General features: G+C 36.8%; 1 protein-coding gene across 8 annotated transcripts in view; it reads left to right on the forward strand.

Moving 5' to 3' along the window:
* The window catches only part of BANK1 (B cell scaffold protein with ankyrin repeats 1), a 325956-nt gene that overhangs the window by 74240 nt on the left and 231709 nt on the right, over positions 1–20007 (forward strand). For all 8 annotated transcript variants that reach the window (XM_064584865.1, XM_064584869.1, XM_045880678.3 and 5 more), the window contains one exon: positions 9974–10128. In XM_064584865.1, coding sequence (XP_064440935.1) covers positions 9974–10128 — 155 coding nt within the window. The remainder of the gene's footprint in view (positions 1–9973; positions 10129–20007) is intronic.

Here is a 20007-nt window from a genome sequence, read left to right on the forward strand (position 1 = left end):
CCCACCCCAGACCCCTGGCAACCCCTTATCTTTTTACTGTCTGTATAGTTTTATTTTCTCCAGAATGTCATATAGTTGGTATAATACAGTATGTAGTCTTTTCAGACTGACTTCATTCACTTAGTAATATGCATATAAGGTTCTTCCATGTCTTTTCATTGCTTGATAGTTCATTTCATTTTAGCTGTAAATAATATTTCATTGTCTGGATATACCACAGTTTATCCATTCATCTACTGAAGGACATTTCAGTTGCTCCCAAGTTTTGGCAGTTATGAAGAAAGCTGTGCTATAAACATCCATGGGCAGGTTTTTGTGTTCACATAAGGTTTCAACTGATTTGGGTAAATGCCAGGGAGCATGATTCCTGAATTACATGGTAAGACTATGTTTAACGTTGTCAGAAACCACCAAACTATTTTCAAAAATGGCTGTACCATTTTGCATTCTCACCAGCAATATATGAGAGTTCATGTTGCTCCAAATCCTCACTAACATTTGATATTGTCAGTATTCAGATTTTGTCTGTTCTAATGGATAGATGTGTACTGTTAATTTTTTTTTTAATTTTGCATTTACCTGATGACATATGATGTGGAGCATCTTTTCATATGCCTATTTGCCACCTGTATATCTTCTTTGGTAAGGTATTTAAGATTTTTGGCTGATTTTCTAATTTTGGTAATTTTTTGTTTGTTTTTTGTTTGTTTTTTTGTTTAAGAGATTTTTGAATATTTTTCAGAAGAGTCCTTTAATTAGATGTGTCTTTTGCAAATATTTTCTCCCAGTGTATGGCTTATCTTCTAATCCTTTAGATATTATCTTTTGCAGAGGTTTGTTTGTTGTTTTTTTTTTTTTCATTTTAATGAAGTCCAGCTTATCAAGGATTTATTTCATGGATCATGTTTTTGGTGTTGTATCTAAAAAGGCATCACCATACTCAGAGTTGTCTAGGTTTTCTCTTTTCTTATCTTCTAGGAGTTTTATAGTTTTGCATTATATATTTAGGTCTGTGATCCATTCTGAGTAGTTTTTGTAAGGATGTAATATCTGTATGTAGGTGCATTTTTTGCATGTAGATTTCCAGTTGTTCCAGCACCGCTTTTTGAAGAGACTTCCTTTGCTCCATTGTATTGCCTTTGCTCCTTAGTCAAAGATCCATTGACTATTATTATGTGGCTCTATTTCTCAGCTCAGCTCTCTATTTTGTTTTAATCATCTATTTGTCTGTTTTCTTGCCAAGACCACACTATCTTGATTACTGTAGGTTTATAGTAAGTGTTGAAGTTGGATAGTGTCAGTTTTCCAACTTTGTTCTCCTTCGATATTGAGTTGGCTATTCTGGGTCCTTTGCCTCTCCATATAAACTTTAGAATCAGTTTGCCCATATCTATAAAATAACTTGCTGAGATTCTGATTGGGATGGCATTGAATCTATAGGTTAAGTTGGGAAAAACTGACATCTTAACAATATTGAGTCTTCCTATCCATGAACATAGACTATCTCTCCATTTTGTTCATCAGAGTTTTGTAATTTTCATCATATAGCTCTTGTACATATTTTGTTAAATTTATACCTAAGTATTTCACTTTTGGGGGTGCTAATGGAAATGGTATTGGATTTTTTTCAAATTTTTTCAAATTTGTTAGTATATAGAAAAACAATTACTTTTTTTGCATATGAACCATGTATCTTGCAACCTTGTATAATTGCTTATTAGTTCCAGGAATTTGTCAGTGCTTTTGGATTTACAACATAGACAATTATATTTCTCCCAGCAAAGAAAATTTTATGTCTTCCTTCCTAATCTGTGTTTTGTTTCCTTTTCTTGCCTTAGTTGTATTAGCAAGAACTTCCAGTAGAATGATGAAAAGGAATAGTGGAAGGGGACATTTTTGCCTTCTACATAATCTTAGTGGAAAAGCTTTGAGCTTCTCACATTGAGAATGATGTTAGCTGTAGGTTTTTTGCAGATGATTCGTATCAAGTTTGGGAAGTTTCCCTCTATTCCTAGTTTACTGAGAGTTTTTATTATGACTTAGTATTGGATTTTGTCAAGTACTTTTTTGCATCTATTGATATGCTCATGTGATTTTTTTTAATTTTTTAGTCTATTGAGGTGATGTATTATGCTAATTGATTTTTGAATGTTTAACAAACTTGCAAAATTGGAATAAATCCCACTTGGTCATGGTGTATAATTCTTTTCATTCTTTGCTTTCAATTTGCTAATATTTTGTTGATGGTGTTTGCATCCATGTTCATGAGAGATTGATCTATGGATTTCTTTTCCTGTAATGTCTTTTTTATATGTCTACTAAGATTCCTTCTTTCTTGTAACTTTTTGGTATTAGGGTAGAGCTGGCCTCATAGGATGAGTTAGGACATATTACCTTTGCTTTTAGCCTCTGAAAGCAATTGTAAAGAATTGGTATAATTTTTTTCCTTTATTATTTGGTAGAATTCACCAGTGAACCTATCTGGGCCTAGTGCTTTCTGTTTTGGGAAGTTATTAATTATTGATTCAATTTCTTTAATAGAAATTGGCTGAAGACCTATTCAGATTGTCTATTTCTTTTTGTGTGAGTTTAGAGAGATTATGTCTTTCCAGAAATTGGTCCGTTTCATCTAGGTTACCAAATTTGTTGACATAGAGTTGTTTATAGTATTCTTTTATTATCCTTAAAGTGTCCATGGGATCTACAGTGCTGTCCCCTCCCCCTCTTTTATTTCTCATGTTAGTAATTTGTGTCTTCTCTCTCTCTCGCCTCTCTCACTCTTTAGTAAGCTTGGCTAGAGGCTTATCAATTCGGCTGATTTTTGCAAAGAACCAACTTTTGGTTTCTTAGTTTTTTTCTATTGATTTCCTGTTTTCAATTTCATTGATTTCTACTCTAATTCTGCTCTAATTTTCTCTTTTCTTCTGCTTGTATTTAATTTGATCTTCACTTTTTAGTTTCAAAAGACAGAAACTTGGATTTGATTTTAGATCTTTCTTCTCTTCTAATATATGCACTCAAGACTAAATTTTCATTCTGATTAAAAATATCTTTGTAATTTCTTTTGAGATTTATTCTTTGATCCATGTGTTATTTAGAAGAGTGTTTAATCTCCACATATTTTGGGATTTTCCAGTTATCTTTCTGTTATTTATTTCTAATTTAATCCATTGTGGTTTGAGAGCAGACACTGTATGCTTCATTTCTTTTAAATTTGTCAAAATGTGTTTTATGGCCCAGAATGTGGTCTACCTTGGTGAATGTTCCATGTAAGCCTGAGAAAAATATGTATTCTGCTGTTGTTGGGTGAATTAGTGTATAGATGTTAATTATATGCAGTTTATTGGTGGTGCTATTGAGTTCAGTTATATCCTTACTGACTTTCTGCCTGCTGGATCTATTTCTGAGACAGAAGTATTGAATTCTCTAACCATGATAGTGGATTCAACTGTTCCTACTTGCAGTTCTGTCAATTTTTGCCTCACACCGTTTGATGCTCTGTTGTTAGGCCCATGCACATTAAGAATTGTTAAGTCTTCTTGGAGAAACTCCTTTATCATTATATAATGTCCTTTTTAATCCCTGATAACTTTCTTTACTTTAAAGTCTGCTCTGTCTGAAATTAATATAGCTATTCCTCCTTCTTTGATTAGTATTAATATTGTATATTTTTCCCTGTCCATATACTTTTAATCATTATATATCTTTATATTTAAAGTACGTTTCTTATATACAACATATAGTTGGGTCTCATTTTCTGATCTACTTTGACAATGTCTGTCTTTTTATTGGTGCATTTAGATCATTGACATTCAAAATGATTACTGATATGGTTGGATTGATACCTACCATATTCATTACTGGTATTTTTTTTCCCTTGTTCTTTGCCTTTGTTCATATTTTGTCTTCCACTCTTTATCTGTCTTTTGTGATTTTAATTGAGTGAGCATTTTATATGATTCCATTTCCTCTCCTTTCTTAGTATATCAGTTATCCTTTTTTTCCCCAATTTTTTAGTGGTTCTCCTAGTTTGCTATATACATTTATAACTAGTTCAAGTCCACTTTCAAATAACACTATACCATTTCACGGATAGTATTATTACCTTACAATAGCAAAATAATCCTAATTCCTCCCTTCCATCCTTTGTATCATTGCTGTCATTCATTTTTATATATACATATACATGTACATATCATATACACATAAACATACATACTCAAATACACTGTTGCTATTATTATTTTGGGCAAACTATAATCTGTTAGATCAATTACCAATAAGAAAAATAAATGTTTTTATTTTACCTTCAGTTATTTTTTCTTTGATGCTCTTCTTTTCTTTATACAGATCAGATTCTGACCTATATTATCTCCTTCTTTCTAAAAAACTTCTTTTAACTTTTCTTGCAGGCAGGTCTACTAACAACAAATTATCACAATATTTGATTTTCAAAGAAAGTCTTTATTTCTCTTTCACTTTTGAAGGATAGTTTCATAGTGTCCAGAATTTTGTGTTTGTGGGTTTTTATTATTATTTTTTTACACTTTAGAGATTTCACTCTACTTTCTTCTTACACATGGTTTCTAAGGAGAAGTCAAATATCATTCTTGTTTTTGTTTTTCTATAAGCAAGTTTGTTTGTTTGTTTGTTTCTTTATGTTCCTTTAGGGTTTCTTTTTTCTTTATCTTTGATTTTCTGCAGTTTAAAGATGATATCCTTTTTTGGAATTTTTCTAGTTGGTGTTCTCTGAGCTGCCTAGATCTACGATTTGCTATCTGACATTAAAGTGGAGAAATTCTCAGTCATTATTCTTTAAGATATTTCTTCTGTTCCTTTTTTTCTTCTACTTCTGGTATTACCATTACATATATGTCACACATTTGTAGTTTCCCACAGTCCTTGGATATTCTGTTCTATTTTTTGTTTTTGTTTTAGTTTATTTTTTTCCTATTTGCTTTTCAGTTTTCAAGGATTTTATTGATGTATTCTCTAGCTCAGAGATTCTTTCTTGTCATGTCCAGTTTACTAATAAACCCATCAAAGGCATTCTTCATATCTGTAACAGTGTTTTTAATCTCTAGCATTTCTTTTTGGTTCTTTTGTACGCGCTCCATTACTCTGCTCATATTGCCCATCTGTCTTGCATAGTGTCTACTTTATATATTAGAGCCCTTAGCATATGAATCAGAGTTGTTTTAAGTTTAATTCCAACATCCTTGCCATATCTGGTTCTGATGCTTACTCTGCCTTGTCAAATTTTGTTTTGTTGCTTTTTGATATGCCTTCCAATTTTTCTCAATAAACATGATGTACTAGGTAAAAGGAACTGTGATAAATAGGCCTTTAGTAACATAGTAGTGAGGTATGGGGGTAGGGGAAACTTTCTAGAGTCCTATGATTAGGTCTCAGTCATTTAGTGAACCTATACCTCTGGACCATGAACTTCACACGAGTTCCTTAGTTTTTTTCTCCCCCCTTATGTGTGACAAGATGGCTGCAGTGGGCTATTGTTGGCTATTTCTCTTCCCCAGGTCACTTAGACTCTGATAATACCCCAGTAGTTTAGACTGTCATTAACCAGTCTGCCCTGAGGACAAACCTTTCTTAGAAAAACAGTGCTCTGGAGTATTTTGAAATGGTTTCTCCCTCCCATTGCTGGAAGCAGAGGGGAATTTTCTCTAGTATTTTCTGTGGGAATCTAGTCATGCTCCTGGAGGTAAATCTCAAAATAATGCGGAGCCCCTCCTTTATTTGCCTGCAGTTCTTAACTCTCAGATACGTCCACACTGAGCATCCAACAATTCATCCATTACAATTGAGGTTTCCTTACCCTGGCACTGGTTCCTGGGGTGGCTTTCACTCCTGACTCTTTACTCTGTAAGTTAAGACTCCCTGTATTTGCCTGACTGTCTCTCCAATTTGGGGACAGCAGTTTGTCACCCCTTTCTTAAGGATCAAAGAAGAGTTGTTGATTTTTCAGTCTGTTCAGCTTTTTGTTAGGAGTGGTGATTTCCAAAGCTCCTTACATGTGGAACCTGAAACCAGAAGTCCTATACTTTTTATTTTATTAAATTGGGAACCTACTAAATTGATAATTTTGTAACTTGGAATTTTTTCAGTTATATTATAAACTTGTTCCTTATTGGTAAATACTCTTTGATGGAATTTTTATTGGCGACAGTATCTTTTTCGTAGTGCATATTTTTATCTAGTCCTTTATTGGTTAGACTGCTTCCAATTTTCTGCATTATAAACAGTACTTGTGTGACTGTTCATGGAAATAAATCTTTTTGTACGGTCATGATTATGTCCTCAGGGTAAATAAAAGAGATCTTCCTAACCTAATGCCACAAAAGAATTTAGCAGAAAACATCTAGATACTGCCGTGGTAGAGTAACTTCCACCTCCTTCTAAGGTGATTACATAAAATCAATTTCCTTGTTCTTTCATCAATTCACAAAATGATTGAGCCAGTTCTACACAATCTTCCTTCTACTGTTTTGGTGTGTGTATGTGTGCGTGCACACGTTTGTGTGGGGGGGGGGGAGGAGAGAGAGAGAGAGAGAAAATGAAACTGCTAATGAAACTATTTTAAATTGTTAGAGAAATAAGGTCTATTTTTTTCTTTTTTTAATTTAAATTCAATTAGCCAACATATACTACATCATTAGTTTCAGATGTAGTGTTTGCATATAACACCCAGTACTCATCACATCACATGCCCTCCTTAATGCCCATCATCCAGTTACACGATGCCCCCACCCCCTTCCCTTCTGTAACCCTCAGTTTGTTTCCCAGAGTTAAGAGTCTCTCATGTGGGGGGTGGGTGGGAGGGATGGGGTGACTGGGTGATAGACACTGGGGAGGATATGTGCTCTGGTAAGTGCTGTGAATTGTATAAGACTGTTGAATCTCAGATCTGTACCTCTGAAACAAATAATGCAATATATGTTAAGAAAAAAAAAAAAAGAAGAACATAGCAGGAGGGAAAGAATGAAGGGCGGAAATCGGAGGGGTAGACGAACCATGAGAGATGATGGACTCTGAAAAACAAACTGAGGGTTCTAGAGGGGAGGGGGTGGGAGGATGGGTTAGCCTGGTGATGGGTATTGAGGAGGGCACGTTCTGCATGGAGCACTGGGTGTTACGCACAAACAATGAATCATGGAACACTACATCTAAAACTAATGATGTAATGTATGGGGATTAACATAACAATAAAAAATTTTTTAAAAAAAGAATCTCTCATGGTTTGTCAATAAAGGCTATTTTTCATTTCAAGGAAGACTAGTACTTGGAAGAACCAGGAAATCCCGGGTATTTTTTTTGCTTTTATTCTGCAACTTTCATAGGACAGCAATAAAAAAAAAAAGCACTGTCCTTAGATGTGGCATGGGGATAGCTCCTCTCTAGAGGGCATCTTTTTTGTTATTCTGCTTTACTGATAGAATTACCTCTATGAAGCTGGTGACTTCACTTTTTTTTTTTTTTTTGGATGAGATAGACAGCTGCTTCCATCTATATTGCCTTTGATCTTTTTTATCCTGTCGGTGTCCTTTTGCCACACACCACTAGGAACACACCTATACTTGAACTATTTGGATTTTTTGCTACCTGCAGTGAAGGGAAGGCACACCATAGAAAACCATGGGCCATCTCAGTGAAAGAGTATTAGAAAAGACTTACTATAGGATTTAGGCTTGTTGTTAAGTGATTTGAGGGAGGTTTCAAGAAAGCCATTTGCAACGACGTGGATGGAACTGGAGAGTGTTATGCTGAGCGAAATAAGTCAATCAGAGAAAGACATGTATCATATGATCTCACTGATATGAGGAATTCTTAATCTCAGGAAACAAACTGAGGGTTGCTGGAGTGGGTGGTGGTGGTGGGAGGGATGGGGTGGCTGGGTGATAGACATCAGGGAGGGTATGTGCTATGGTGAGTGCTGTGAATTGTGCAAGACTTGAATCACAGATCTGTACCTCTGAAGCAAATAATACATTATATGTTAAGAAAGAAAAAAAAAAGAAGATAGCAGGAGGGGAAGAATGAAGGGGGGGAAATCAGAGGGGGAGATGAACCATGAGAGACGATGGACTCTGAAAAACAAACTAAGGGTTCTAAAGGGGAGGGGGGTGGGAGGATGGGTTGGCCTGGTGATAGGTGTTAAGGAGGGCATGTTCTGCATGGAGCACTGGGTGTTATATGCAAATAATGAATCATGGAACACTACATCAAAAACTAATGATGTAATGTATGGTCATTAGCATAACATAATAATAAAAATAAATAAATAAATAAAGATGAATCTGAAAAAAAAGAAAGCAAGGCTTTGCAATAGTTTGCTTGCTGTAAAAAAGCAGTTGTAATTTTCTGATTTGATATATTAATGACTTTTATCCAAAATTAGGTGACCAACTATCCCAGTATGCCTGAGATTGAGGGGCTTCTTGGGACACAACATGTTCAGTGGCCAAACCAGGAAAATCCAAGGCAAACTGGGAGGAGTAGTTTACCCTATCTAGAGGGCAAGCGAAATGAAAAGAGAGGCTAAGGCTGAAATTGGCAAAGAAGTAATAGCTACTGACAGGAGCTAGGATTTGGGATGTTTGGTCATTTTTGTGATTTTGGCAATGTTCATGTTTTTGCTTGGATTCAGACATGACTACAAAGTGATCTCTCATCTCTGACTTGATCCATCATGGTGACAGGGTGGCCATGTCTGATGTTGCTTTCACTAGGAGAACATTGGGCCAGCTCCCAGCAACACCAAGGTTTTTACACAGGGTCAGAGCAATTTCTAGCTGTCAGGGGCTGTTTTCCTTTTTTCCAGTTCTCTTCTTTATGGATTTGAGGGATACTTTTGGAATTGACCTAAGAGTTTACACATGTGATCTAGTTGCTAGAGACTTGGTTTCAGCCACATTGATCTGTACCCTAATGAGATGCTTTAAGCTTTGAAACATTGAGTAATAAAACAGTTATCCATCACCCTTAACACAACTTTTTTTTTCTTCAATAGAGAAAAATGTTTTAACATTTGAGAACAAATGCTAAGTTACTAAATGTTAAAACAAGAAGAAATCAAATATTCTTTCCCCTTGAGATTCAAAACTCACATTAGCATATTTCACTGTTCTTAGTAATACTGCTGTAAAGAAACCTAGCTTATCTGATATAGAACAAATGTACTTTTCACAGAACATATAAACATTTGCATGAACATTAATATTTCACTATTAAACCAGTGTTGTATGGATATACTAGTTTATTTAGTGGTGTTTCCCAGTTGTGCTTTTTGTTTTTAAAAATTAGAAATATATTTAAGGAGTAAATAATTATTCTGATTTAAAATAAAATAAATTTTCCATGGGGCGCCTGGGTTTTGCCAAAATCACATTGCCAAAATCACAAAAGTGACCAAACAGTCGGTTGAGTGTCGGCCTTCAGCTCAGGTCATGATCCCAGGGTCCTGGGATCCAGCCCCCCATCGGGCTCCCTGCTCCACGGGAAGCCTCCTTCTCCCTCCCCCACTGCCCCCGCTTGTGTTCCCTCTCTTACAGTCTCTCTCTGTCAAATAATAAATAAATACAAATCTTAAAAATAAATAAAAATAAAATAAATTTTCTTATTTACAGTAATTGAAAAGATAGTTTCATCTTTTTCAGGTTTGCTAATTTAATATTAAGAAAAATGTTAAATGGTGGTTAGATTTTTTTTGAGAGAAAACCTTAAACTAATAAATGAACATATATAGTTGGTGTAGTTTAGTCACTAAGGTTATAATACTAGTTAAATTGTGAAACATTATTTTAATTATTAACATTCAGCTATCTTAAACTATTCTGTTGTCCTGTATATTAATTAAATTAATTATTTAGCAATTAATTTTTATAACAATGGTGGAAATAATATAACCTTAGCTATGTTATAATCATGATATAGTTCACATTCATGAACTTCTCTCTAGATTCTGACGACTACCTTGAGGTCAATATTCCAACAGACCTAGGAGTGGAACATTCTGGGGAAATAAGTAAGAGAAAGGAAATTGAAGAATTATCAAAAGCTTCAAGAGACACCATACCCCTGGCAATGGTGCTTCCTACTGAAATTCCATGTGAGGTGAGTAAGATACCTTATTTAAGTGGCTGGCTCTATTGTTTTCATAAATATTGCATTTCACTAGAATGTAAGCTCTAACATAGCTGGGCACTTCTGTTTACTTTGTTCATGGCTGTGTCCTCAGAACCCAGAACAATATCTGGCAATTAGTAGGCATTTGATAAATATTTGTTGAATAATTTAATATTAGAGAATATATGAAAGCCTAATTTTATCAAGTGGTATTTTACATGTTGCCAAAAGATATATAATTGCTATATATACCAAGCCACTTAAAATAAAAGTTGGATTCATATTAACCAGATCAAGGATTTTATTTTTATAAATGGAAACATATTCTTGAATAGGATTTGAGAATACTTATATTCTAGGATCACCGATTTTTCAATTCTGAATCATGTATTAAAGGCCTACATTATTAAGTGGAAATCATGTATTAAAGGACCACCTAGATGAGGTGGTCCTTTCAGGAATAAAAGGATAATGTAGCAGGGGATGGAGTGTGGATTTCTGAGAAGGTGACTATATGAGTACATGTCTTCCTCCTAAGTCATCATTGGAATGAACTACTAAAATAAACATACTGGTAGAGCTTGACCCGAAACTGGGTCTACATAATCTCCAGACAATAGAAAGATGCTGGTCCTCAGTGTCTGTGGTGTCCTTCAGTGGAACATGCCAAAGATACAGGAGAACGGGAGAGCCTTGGAAGTTGCATGAAAGGGTCCTTCTGGGAGAAGCCAGTGGATTTATGCCACTGGGTGACAGGGGCTGCATTTGTCTGTTTGCTAGTAGCTGTCTTTGGGAAAAGAATCTCCTGTTCTTGCTGGTACTAGCAATCCTGTGCAGTTGGGCAAAATGTAATTCCTTCATCCTCAGACCCCATCCCTAAGCAGAAGACTCATTGTTTTAAGCTATTATGCTATCAATTCCAGAGAGACAAGAACTTCTTTGACACTACCTTTCACATCTCTCTTTGGTATCCCACTTTTTAAGGAATCCTAAGAGTTGGAAGGTCATACAAGATTATTTTAGTGCCAGCCACATGCACTAAAAAATTCAAAATAAACCGATCTCTGGATGAAAGATAGTTATCCCAGCCAAAATCTTGTGTTCTTAGAACCTAGATCTTAGTGCAATCTGAGTCCATGTAACAATGGCCAAGTACCAAAGGAAAGATCATTTGTAGCCAAATGAGTGAAAATGGTGTTTGAGATTTGCCAGGATAACTTTCAGTCTATGCCAGTTGTCTGAAAGCACAACCTCAAGCTTACTCATTTCTGAGACATCTTCCAATTAGTGGGTAAGTAGAGACCACTGAAGAACAGGGCCCCCTCTCCCACTAAGTGAGACTTGAGACTTCGCCACCGTCTTACAAAATCTAGACATTTAGCATACTAACATTGCTAGTCACCAGGTCTTAGTTGACACATGCCTCTTTCACACCCAGCACCTTCGAAATCTAGTGAGTTCCCTTACAGTTTTGTGTTTCCAGCATGCCAGCGCTGAGCTGGGTAGGAGTTTTATATAATGGCATGACCTTCATTCTCTCTGATTAAGGGGGAGTTAAGGTCTCTCCTGCGGCAGCCTCTTGCTGTGAAATTGCTTGGGTCTGGACCTGCCTCTTAGAGAAGTTCCCTCCCTGTTCCCTTATCTGTTCTGGAGAATCAACATTACCTGGGGCAGCAGGCGATGTTGCTACTGCTTTTGACCCAGGAGCATGGAAGTAATGATCCTTCTGCCTATTAATCTTTCCCAGCATTGTTCCTTCCCTTGGATTTTGGATTTCATAGGCCTTGAAAATCTTGTGCCACTTTAAAAACAGCAGGATATATATTTTCTTCAACATTGTGTCTCATGTGCTAGTGAAGATATTCCTCCAATGTTCTTTTTATGTAGGTTATTCCCTGTCTTTTTGAAAAATACCTGGATAAGTCTTAACAGCTTAAATCTGCTACTCAATTTGGCCTCTTCTATTACCTTTTCTAGGATTAGCATTCTTTGCTATATTTTAGTGTTTTTAATTTTTTTTATTATGAGCCAACACATTTGTTTTTCTAGCATATTCCTCTTGATTTTTTCTTGCATGGTAATTGATCGTGAGAGGTAGGAAGTCAACAAGTTCTAGGCCTGCCAAACACATTCATTGTATAAATGAGTCTTATCCAACTTTATGTCCCTAGTGAGAAATCCACCTGGGAGGCATTTTTCCACTGGAAGACATCTAAACCAGAACTGGTCCTGCTCTATTTACCAGCTTTTCTTTCCTGTGCTGTGTATTACTACAAAGTCCTAACTTCATTAATTCCTTGGGCAAATTCCCTCAGAGCGGTAGTTCTCATCTGGGAGTGATTTTGCCCCTCTTTCCCCAGAAGGTTTTTGGCAAAGCCTCCAGACAGTTTTGGTTGTCATAACTGGGAGATTGATACTGGCATCTAGTGGGTAGAAGTTACAGATACTGTTAAACATCCTATAATACTAGGGTAGTCCCCACAACAATGACTTCTTCCAAAAAATGTCAATAGTACCAAGGTTAAATTGTGTCTCCGAGGATAGGAGATATATTTATGGCCCTTACAGTAATAAGTTACCTTCAACTCACCTAATAATGGCATCAAGAATTCAGCACCCCCCTTCAGAGGCTTCTCTGCAATCCACCTGGTTGTTCTAGAATCACTTGTTAGGACTGCACAATCTATAAGCAGTGAATCTAGTCGCTCTTTTTTATGGATTTTACCTGGAGCTTTAAGAGGGAACCTCTAAATGTTTTCCTCAGTGGGCCCTGTTGGAAGTATTGTAGGTTGCTCTCTGATGCCTTGTGCCTCGTATGTTTTTTCTGCAACCCTGGTCACAGGTGCATGAATGGCTTCACTATTTCCTCTTCAAGAGCACCATCCTAAGAAGCAGTTAGGAATGAGCTTCTTTTCTTTATCTTGTTGGGTTTTTTTTATTATGTTATGTTAATCACCATACATTACATCATTAGTTTTTGATGTAGTGTATATCTTGTTTTATCTGTATAGGCAGGCCTGCAATCTATCATTTTCCCTTCCTTTTGATAGAAATCTGTCTATTGCAATCTCAGTTTTTCTCTCCCCCCCCCCCGAATCTCTTACTTCCTTGAGTATGATTAACTGATATTTCTTTATTTTTATGTTATTGTCCCACTGCTGCTTTTCTGATAAGACTGAAACGGTTTTAAAACCAGTCCAGTCACTTGTTGACTTCTTGAGCAAATTTAATTCTTAAAGTTATAGTATAATTTGCAAGGCCTTTTAAGTGGCTTTATCAACATTTGGATCTATATTAATTATATTAATATAATATGTTATTATATTATTATATATTAATTTCATTGAATTGTCTTTGTATCTAAATCCTAGGACATGCATATTCGCTACAAAAGATCTTTGTTTTATTTGACCTGTTCCTTGACATACTTCTGTAGCTACAACTGTAATGTGAGTCTCCAAATCCATAGTGCAGACCTGATTATGTAGTCAACAAATCTAGAAGAAACCCTTAGACTATATGCAGCGGTATGATTCTAAGGACCCATGGGAAAGCCGCAAGACTTTGGGTACCTCCGACCCATTCATTCCTTGGCCCCAGATACAGTTTAAAATAATATACGGATGCTAACAGCACTGCCCACTTATTTTTCATACCAAATCTCACACTAGTTCTTGGTAACCAACCTTAATTTAAAATCTGATCCTGTGCCTTCATTGAAAGATACAGGAAAAGCAATAAAAGATTATTGTGTGTATCAGTGCCTAAAATGTCTATGTTGTGAGTCCTACCCCGTTGGTTGTAAGGTTTTACAGTGACCGAAAGACATCTTTTCTCTTTAACCAAGTGGCTCTCAAACTAAGCTGCACGTAGGGACTATTAGGTGAGGTTTAAGAAAAATAATGCCTGAATCCTATCCCCAAAGATTCAGATATAAACAGTCTGGGTGATGGCCTGGACATTGGCAGTTTTAAAAGCTTTTCAGGTATTCCTGAAGGTGAGAATTAACAGCCAAATTTAGAACTATTGCATAACCTAATCCTTGCTGTGCTGTCATGGGTCAGATAGAGGTCAGCTGTAGGAACCTGTACAATCCTGGCTTAATAAAGCGCATGCAACTCTGCTTGTTAACTAGTGCCTATTAAAGTAGTCATGAACACATGAAAAGAGCCAATGGTCTGTGTACAAAAGTCATAATGATCCACTGGGATAAAAATCCTTTGTTGCCTGTGTGTAATACATCCTTAAAACCTAAAGAACCAGAAACTTCACCATCTATATGTTATATCATAGACCAAGTTCTAGTCCTTTTGTTTAGGACTCAAGGATTGTGACCAATGCCACAAAACTTTAGACTTTGGAAGTGATGATTATCAGAATTCTTTCTGGCTCTGAATGTTCAGAACCAAATAAGGGATAAACAGATGAGTCAGAAAGAATGAGAGCAAAATAGCTTCGTAACTGATAAAACCAAATTTACGATCATTTGAGTGTCATAGTACTTTCTCTATTTAATTAAATGTACCCATATAATTGTATTTTTAATTAAGATGTGCATAATAGTTAAGGACAAGGCTGGACAGTGCAGACCTTCCCTCCTAGAGCAGGCCGCTTCCTCCTTGGAGATGCAGGAAACAGATGAAGTGGTGAGTCCTAAGGGGTGTAAGAAGTAGAGTTGGGCATGTTCAGTTTCAAAATATCATATTCTAACAGACTTATTCCATCTTAATTTTAAAAATATGTACAGATTGTCTCCTATGTACATAATTCTTGCAAGATGCCACAATGATATGAAAATACAAAAAATACTTCAGGATGTGGAAAATCTAGCTGGGAAGCCAAGACATAGACATGAAAAACTAATTAAGAGCAGAGGGCATGACTTTCAGAAAAGGTCAAATGAGGAGTATGGGTATGAAATGCTCCATGATTCCTTTGGAAGTTATTGTGGGCTAAAGTTGTAGGGAGGATTTATGGAGCTTGTGAAACCTGAGTCAGACCTTGATGGAGAGGATAAGTGTGAGGAAATGGAGGGAGAGTAGGAACTAAATGGTACACCAACATTAGGTACAAACAGGCCTGGTGCAAAGTGAAAATGTAGGGGCCCTTGTTCAAATTAGTAAGCACTTTAAGGGAGTGACAGCAGAACGTTAAACAAAGTGCAGGGCCTTCTAAGTGCAGGGCCTCTGCAACTGCACAAGTTGTATGCCATGAAGCTGGCCCTGGGTACAAATGAAGATGTCAGTGCTTCATTTAGGGTGGTCAGTATGATGGTCTTTTGTTGAAAACTGTTCTTTGGAAATGGTTGAAAGGTAGAGTCCTGCCCTCTATTAAGGAGAGAATCTGATGCACAAGAAATAACCTGTGTGAGCATTCATGAATGAGAATGAGTTAGCTGGGTGAATAAAACATTGGCAGAGGTTTCTTAAGCTTACTAACTTTGGGAGGGGAGAGGTCAAAGTTAGACAAGATATGGTGTACCTATGAAAGAGAGCTCTGAAGAACTTTGAAGCAGAGGATCTTGGGGATCTGGGCAAAAGTCAATGGGAAGTCATTAAATATTTGCAGTAAAGTGACAGATGTGAGCAACAAAGGAACTAAGGAAACTGAGCTAAACATGAGGTCCTGTGAAGAGGAAGTGGCAGATGTGAGGAACAGGAGGGGCTCACATTCCTGACCTCAGGGGTCACATGAAGCAGTGCCTTGGTGAGGCATGGGGAAAGAAACAGCAAGGCATTCTTGACAAGTGGGAATATGTGTTAACTGGAATAGTGATATCTTTTCTCCATTTGCAATGTAATTGATGAGAAATTTAGTTTAAAATATTCTTCAGGCAAATATTTGGGAGCACTAGACTCTGGTGGAAAAATTCCTGAGGTCTGTCAGTTGAACCAATTCTGTGACATCAACATATTCATAGAAACTCTTTGGTACAGAGCATTAAAAATACAAGTTTTATCTGTAGGTGATTTATGCTTAGGGAGATAACTTCTAAATAAGAGAACTTTGAAGTTAATGACTTTTGGGTAAACCCAGTTTTGTAAGAGTGTATAAATGAGGTTTCTATTTATTTTGTGAGGGACTGAAATTAGTTTGGCTTTCAAGAAAGCATTTGGAAGGTGATATCTGAGATAAACATAAAAATGGTATTTCATTTTGGTCACTTTGAAGGGTTAAACAGCACAATGTAGAGAACAGATTTTGATTTAAATAGCTCTGATTAATCTTCAGAATGTAATTCTCTGTATTAGCTACCCTGTTCTTAAAAGAGAAAACTAGGGGCGCCTGGGTGGCTCAGTTGGTTAAGCAACTGCCTTCGGCTCAGGTCATGATCCTGGAGTCCCAGGATCGAGTCCCGCATCAGGCTCCCTGCTCGGCAGGGAGTCTGCTTCTCCCTCTGACCCTCCCCTGTCTCATGCTCACTCTCTCTATCTCATTCTCTCTCTCAAATAAATAGATAAAATCTTTAAAAAAAAAAAAAAGAGAGAAAACTAATAGTCTTCCATTTTGGTTTCAGTGTATGTAGTTTTGGTTAGGATTAAAGGAAATATCTTTATATTAAAAGTGCTTCACATAATTCCTAGTATAAAATAGATACTCAAGAAATATTTATTTCTTCTTTTTCTCTGTATTAATGTCAATCTTTTTTTTATTATTATGTTATGTTAATCACAATACATTACATCATTAGTTTTTGATGTAGTGTTCCATGATTCATTGTTTGTGTATAACACCCAGTGCTCCATGCAGAACATGCCCTCTTTAATACCCATCACCAGGCTAACCCATCCTCCTGCCCCCTCCCTTCTAGAACCCTCAGTTTGTTTTTCAGAGTCCATCGTCTCTCATGGTTCGTCTCCGCCTCCAATTTCCCCCCCTTCATTCTTTCCCTCCTGCTATCTTCTTTTTTTTTTAAACATATAATGTATTATTTTTTTCAGAGGTACAGGTCTGTGATTCAACAGTCTTACACAATTCACAGTGCTCACCATAGCACATACCCTCCCCAATGTCTGTCACCCAGCCACCCCATCCCTCCCACCCCCCACCACTCCAGCAACCCTCAGTTTGTTTCCTGAGATTAAGAATTCCTCATATCAGTGAGGTCATATGATACATGTCTTTCTCTGATTGACTTATTTCGCTTAGCATAACACCCTCCAGTTCCATCCATGTTGTTGCAAATGGCAAGATTTCATTCCTTTTGATGGCTGCGTAATATTCCGTTGTGTATATATACCACACTTCTTTATTCATTCATCTGTCGATGGACATCTTGGCTCTTTCCACAGTTTGGCTATTGTGGACATTGCTGCTATAAACATCGGGGTGCACATACACCTTCGGATCCCTACATTTGTATCTTTGGGGTAAATACCCAGTAGTGCAATTGCTGGATCATGTGGTAGCTCTATTTTCAACTTTTTGAGGAACCTCCATACTGTTCTCCAGAGTGGCTACACCAGCTTGCATTCCCACCAACAGTGTAGGAGGGTTCCCCTTTCTCCGCATCCCCACCAACATCTGTCGTTTCCTGACTTGTTAATTTTAGCCATGCTGACTGGTGTGAGGTGATAACTCATTGAGGTTTTGATTTGGATTTCCCTGATCCCAAGCGATGTTGAGCACTTTTTCATGTGTCTGTTGGCCATTTGGATGTCTTCCTTGGAAAAATGTCTGTTCATGACTTCTGCCCATTTCTTGATTGGATCATTTGTTCTTTGGGTGTTGAGTTTAAGTTCTTTATAGATTTTGGATACTAGCCCTTTACCTGATATGTCACTTGCAAATATCTTCTCCCATTCTGTCGGTTGTCTTTTGGTTTTGTTGACTGTCTCTTTTGTTGTGCAAAAGCTTTTTATCTTGATGAGGTCCCAATAGTTCATTTTTGCCCTTGCTTCCCTTGCCTCTGGCAATGTTTCTAGGAAGAAGTTGCTGCAGCTGAGGTCGAAGTGGTTGCTGCCTGTGTTCTCCTTTAGAATTCTGATGGACTCCTGTCTCACATTGAGGTCTTTCAAGCATTTTGAGTCTATTTTTGTGTGTGGTGTAAGGAAATGGTCCAGTTTCATTCTTCTGCATGTGGCTGTCCAATTTTCCCAACACCATTTGTTGAAGAGACTGTCTTTTTTCCATTGGACATTCTTTCCTGCTTTGTCGAAGATTAGTTGACCATAGAGTTGAGGGTCCATTTCTGGGCTCTCTATTCTGTTCCATTGATCTCTGTGTCTGTTTTTGTGCCAGTACCATACTATCTTGATGATGACAGCTTTGTAATAGAGCTTGAAGTCCGGAATTGTGATGCCGCCAGCTTTGCTTTTCTTTTTCAGAATTCCTCTGGCTATTCGGGGTCTTTTCTGGTTCCATAAAAATTTTATAATTATTTGTTCCATTTCTTTGAAAAAAGTGGATGGTATTTTGATGGGGATTGCATTGAATGTGTAGATTGCTCTAGGTAGCATTGACATCTTCACAATATTTGTTCTTCCAATCCATGAGCATGGAACGTTTTCCCATTTCTTTGTGTCTTCCTCAATTTCTTTCATGAGTATTTTATAGTTTTCTGAGTACAGATTCTTTGCCTCTTTAGTTAGACTTATACCTAGGTATCTTATGGTTTTGGGTGCAATTGTAAATGGGATCAACTCCTTAATTTCTCTTTCTTCTGTCTTGTTGGTGTATAAGAATGCCACTGATTTCTGTGCATTGATTTTATATCCTGCCACTTTACTGAATTCCTGTATGAGTTCTACCAGTTTTGGGGTGGAGCTGTTTGGGTTTTCCACATAAAGTATCCTATCATCTGCAAAGAGTGAGAGTTTGACTTCTTTGCTGATCTGGATGCCTTTTATTTCTTTTTGTTGTCTGATTGCTGTGGCTAGGACTTCTAATACTATATTGAATAGCAGTGGTGATAGTGGACATCCCTGCTGTGTTCCCAACCTTAGGGGGAAGCACTCAGTTTTTCCCCATTGAGAATGATATTTGCTGTGGGTTTTTCATAGATAGTTTTTATGATATTGAGGTACGTACCGTCTCTCCCTATACTCTGAAGAGTTTTGATCAAGAAAGGATGCTGTACTTTGTCAAATGCTTTTTCTGCATCTATTGAGAGGATCATATGGTTCTTGTTCTTTCTTTTATTAATGTATTGTATCACACTGATTGATTTGCAGATGTTGAACCAAACTTGCAGCTCAGGGGTAAATCCCACTTGGTCGTGGTGAATAATCCTTGTAATGTACTGTTGGATCCTATTGGCTAGTATTTTGGTGAGAATTTTTGCATCCATGTTCATCAAGAATACTGGCCTGTAATTCTCCTTTTTGATGGGGTCTTTGTCTGGTTTGGGGATCAATGTAATGGCCTCATAAAATGAGTTTGGAAATTTTCCTTCCATTTCTATTTTTTGGAACAGTTTCAGAAGAATAGGTATTAATTCTTCTTGAAATGTTTGGTAGAATTCCCCTGGGAAGCCATCTGGCCCTGGGCTTTTGTTTGTTGGGAGATTTTTGATGACTGCTTCAATTTCCTTCAGCTTTATACAGGTTTTCTATTTCTTCCTGGTTCAGTTTTGGTAGTTGATACATCTCTAGGAATGCATCTATTTCTTCCAGATTATCTAATTTGCTTGCATATAGTTGCTTATAATATGTTCTTATAATTGTTTGTATTGCTTTGGTGTTGGTTGTGATCTCTCCTCTTTCATTCATGATTTTGTTGATTTGGGTCCTTTCTCTTTTCTTTTTGATAAGTCTGGCCAGGGGTTTATCAATCTTACTAATTCTTTCAGAGAACCAGCTCCTAGTTTCGTTGATCTGTTCTACTGTTCTTTTGGTTTCTATTTCATTGATTTCTGCTCTGATCTTT

Source organism: Mirounga angustirostris, unplaced genomic scaffold, assembly GCF_029215605.1.
Source record: "Mirounga angustirostris isolate CCGP_5_RB_7025 unplaced genomic scaffold, mMirAng1.0.hap1 SCAF_2, whole genome shotgun sequence".
NCBI classification, from domain to species: domain Eukaryota; kingdom Metazoa; phylum Chordata; class Mammalia; order Carnivora; family Phocidae; genus Mirounga; species Mirounga angustirostris.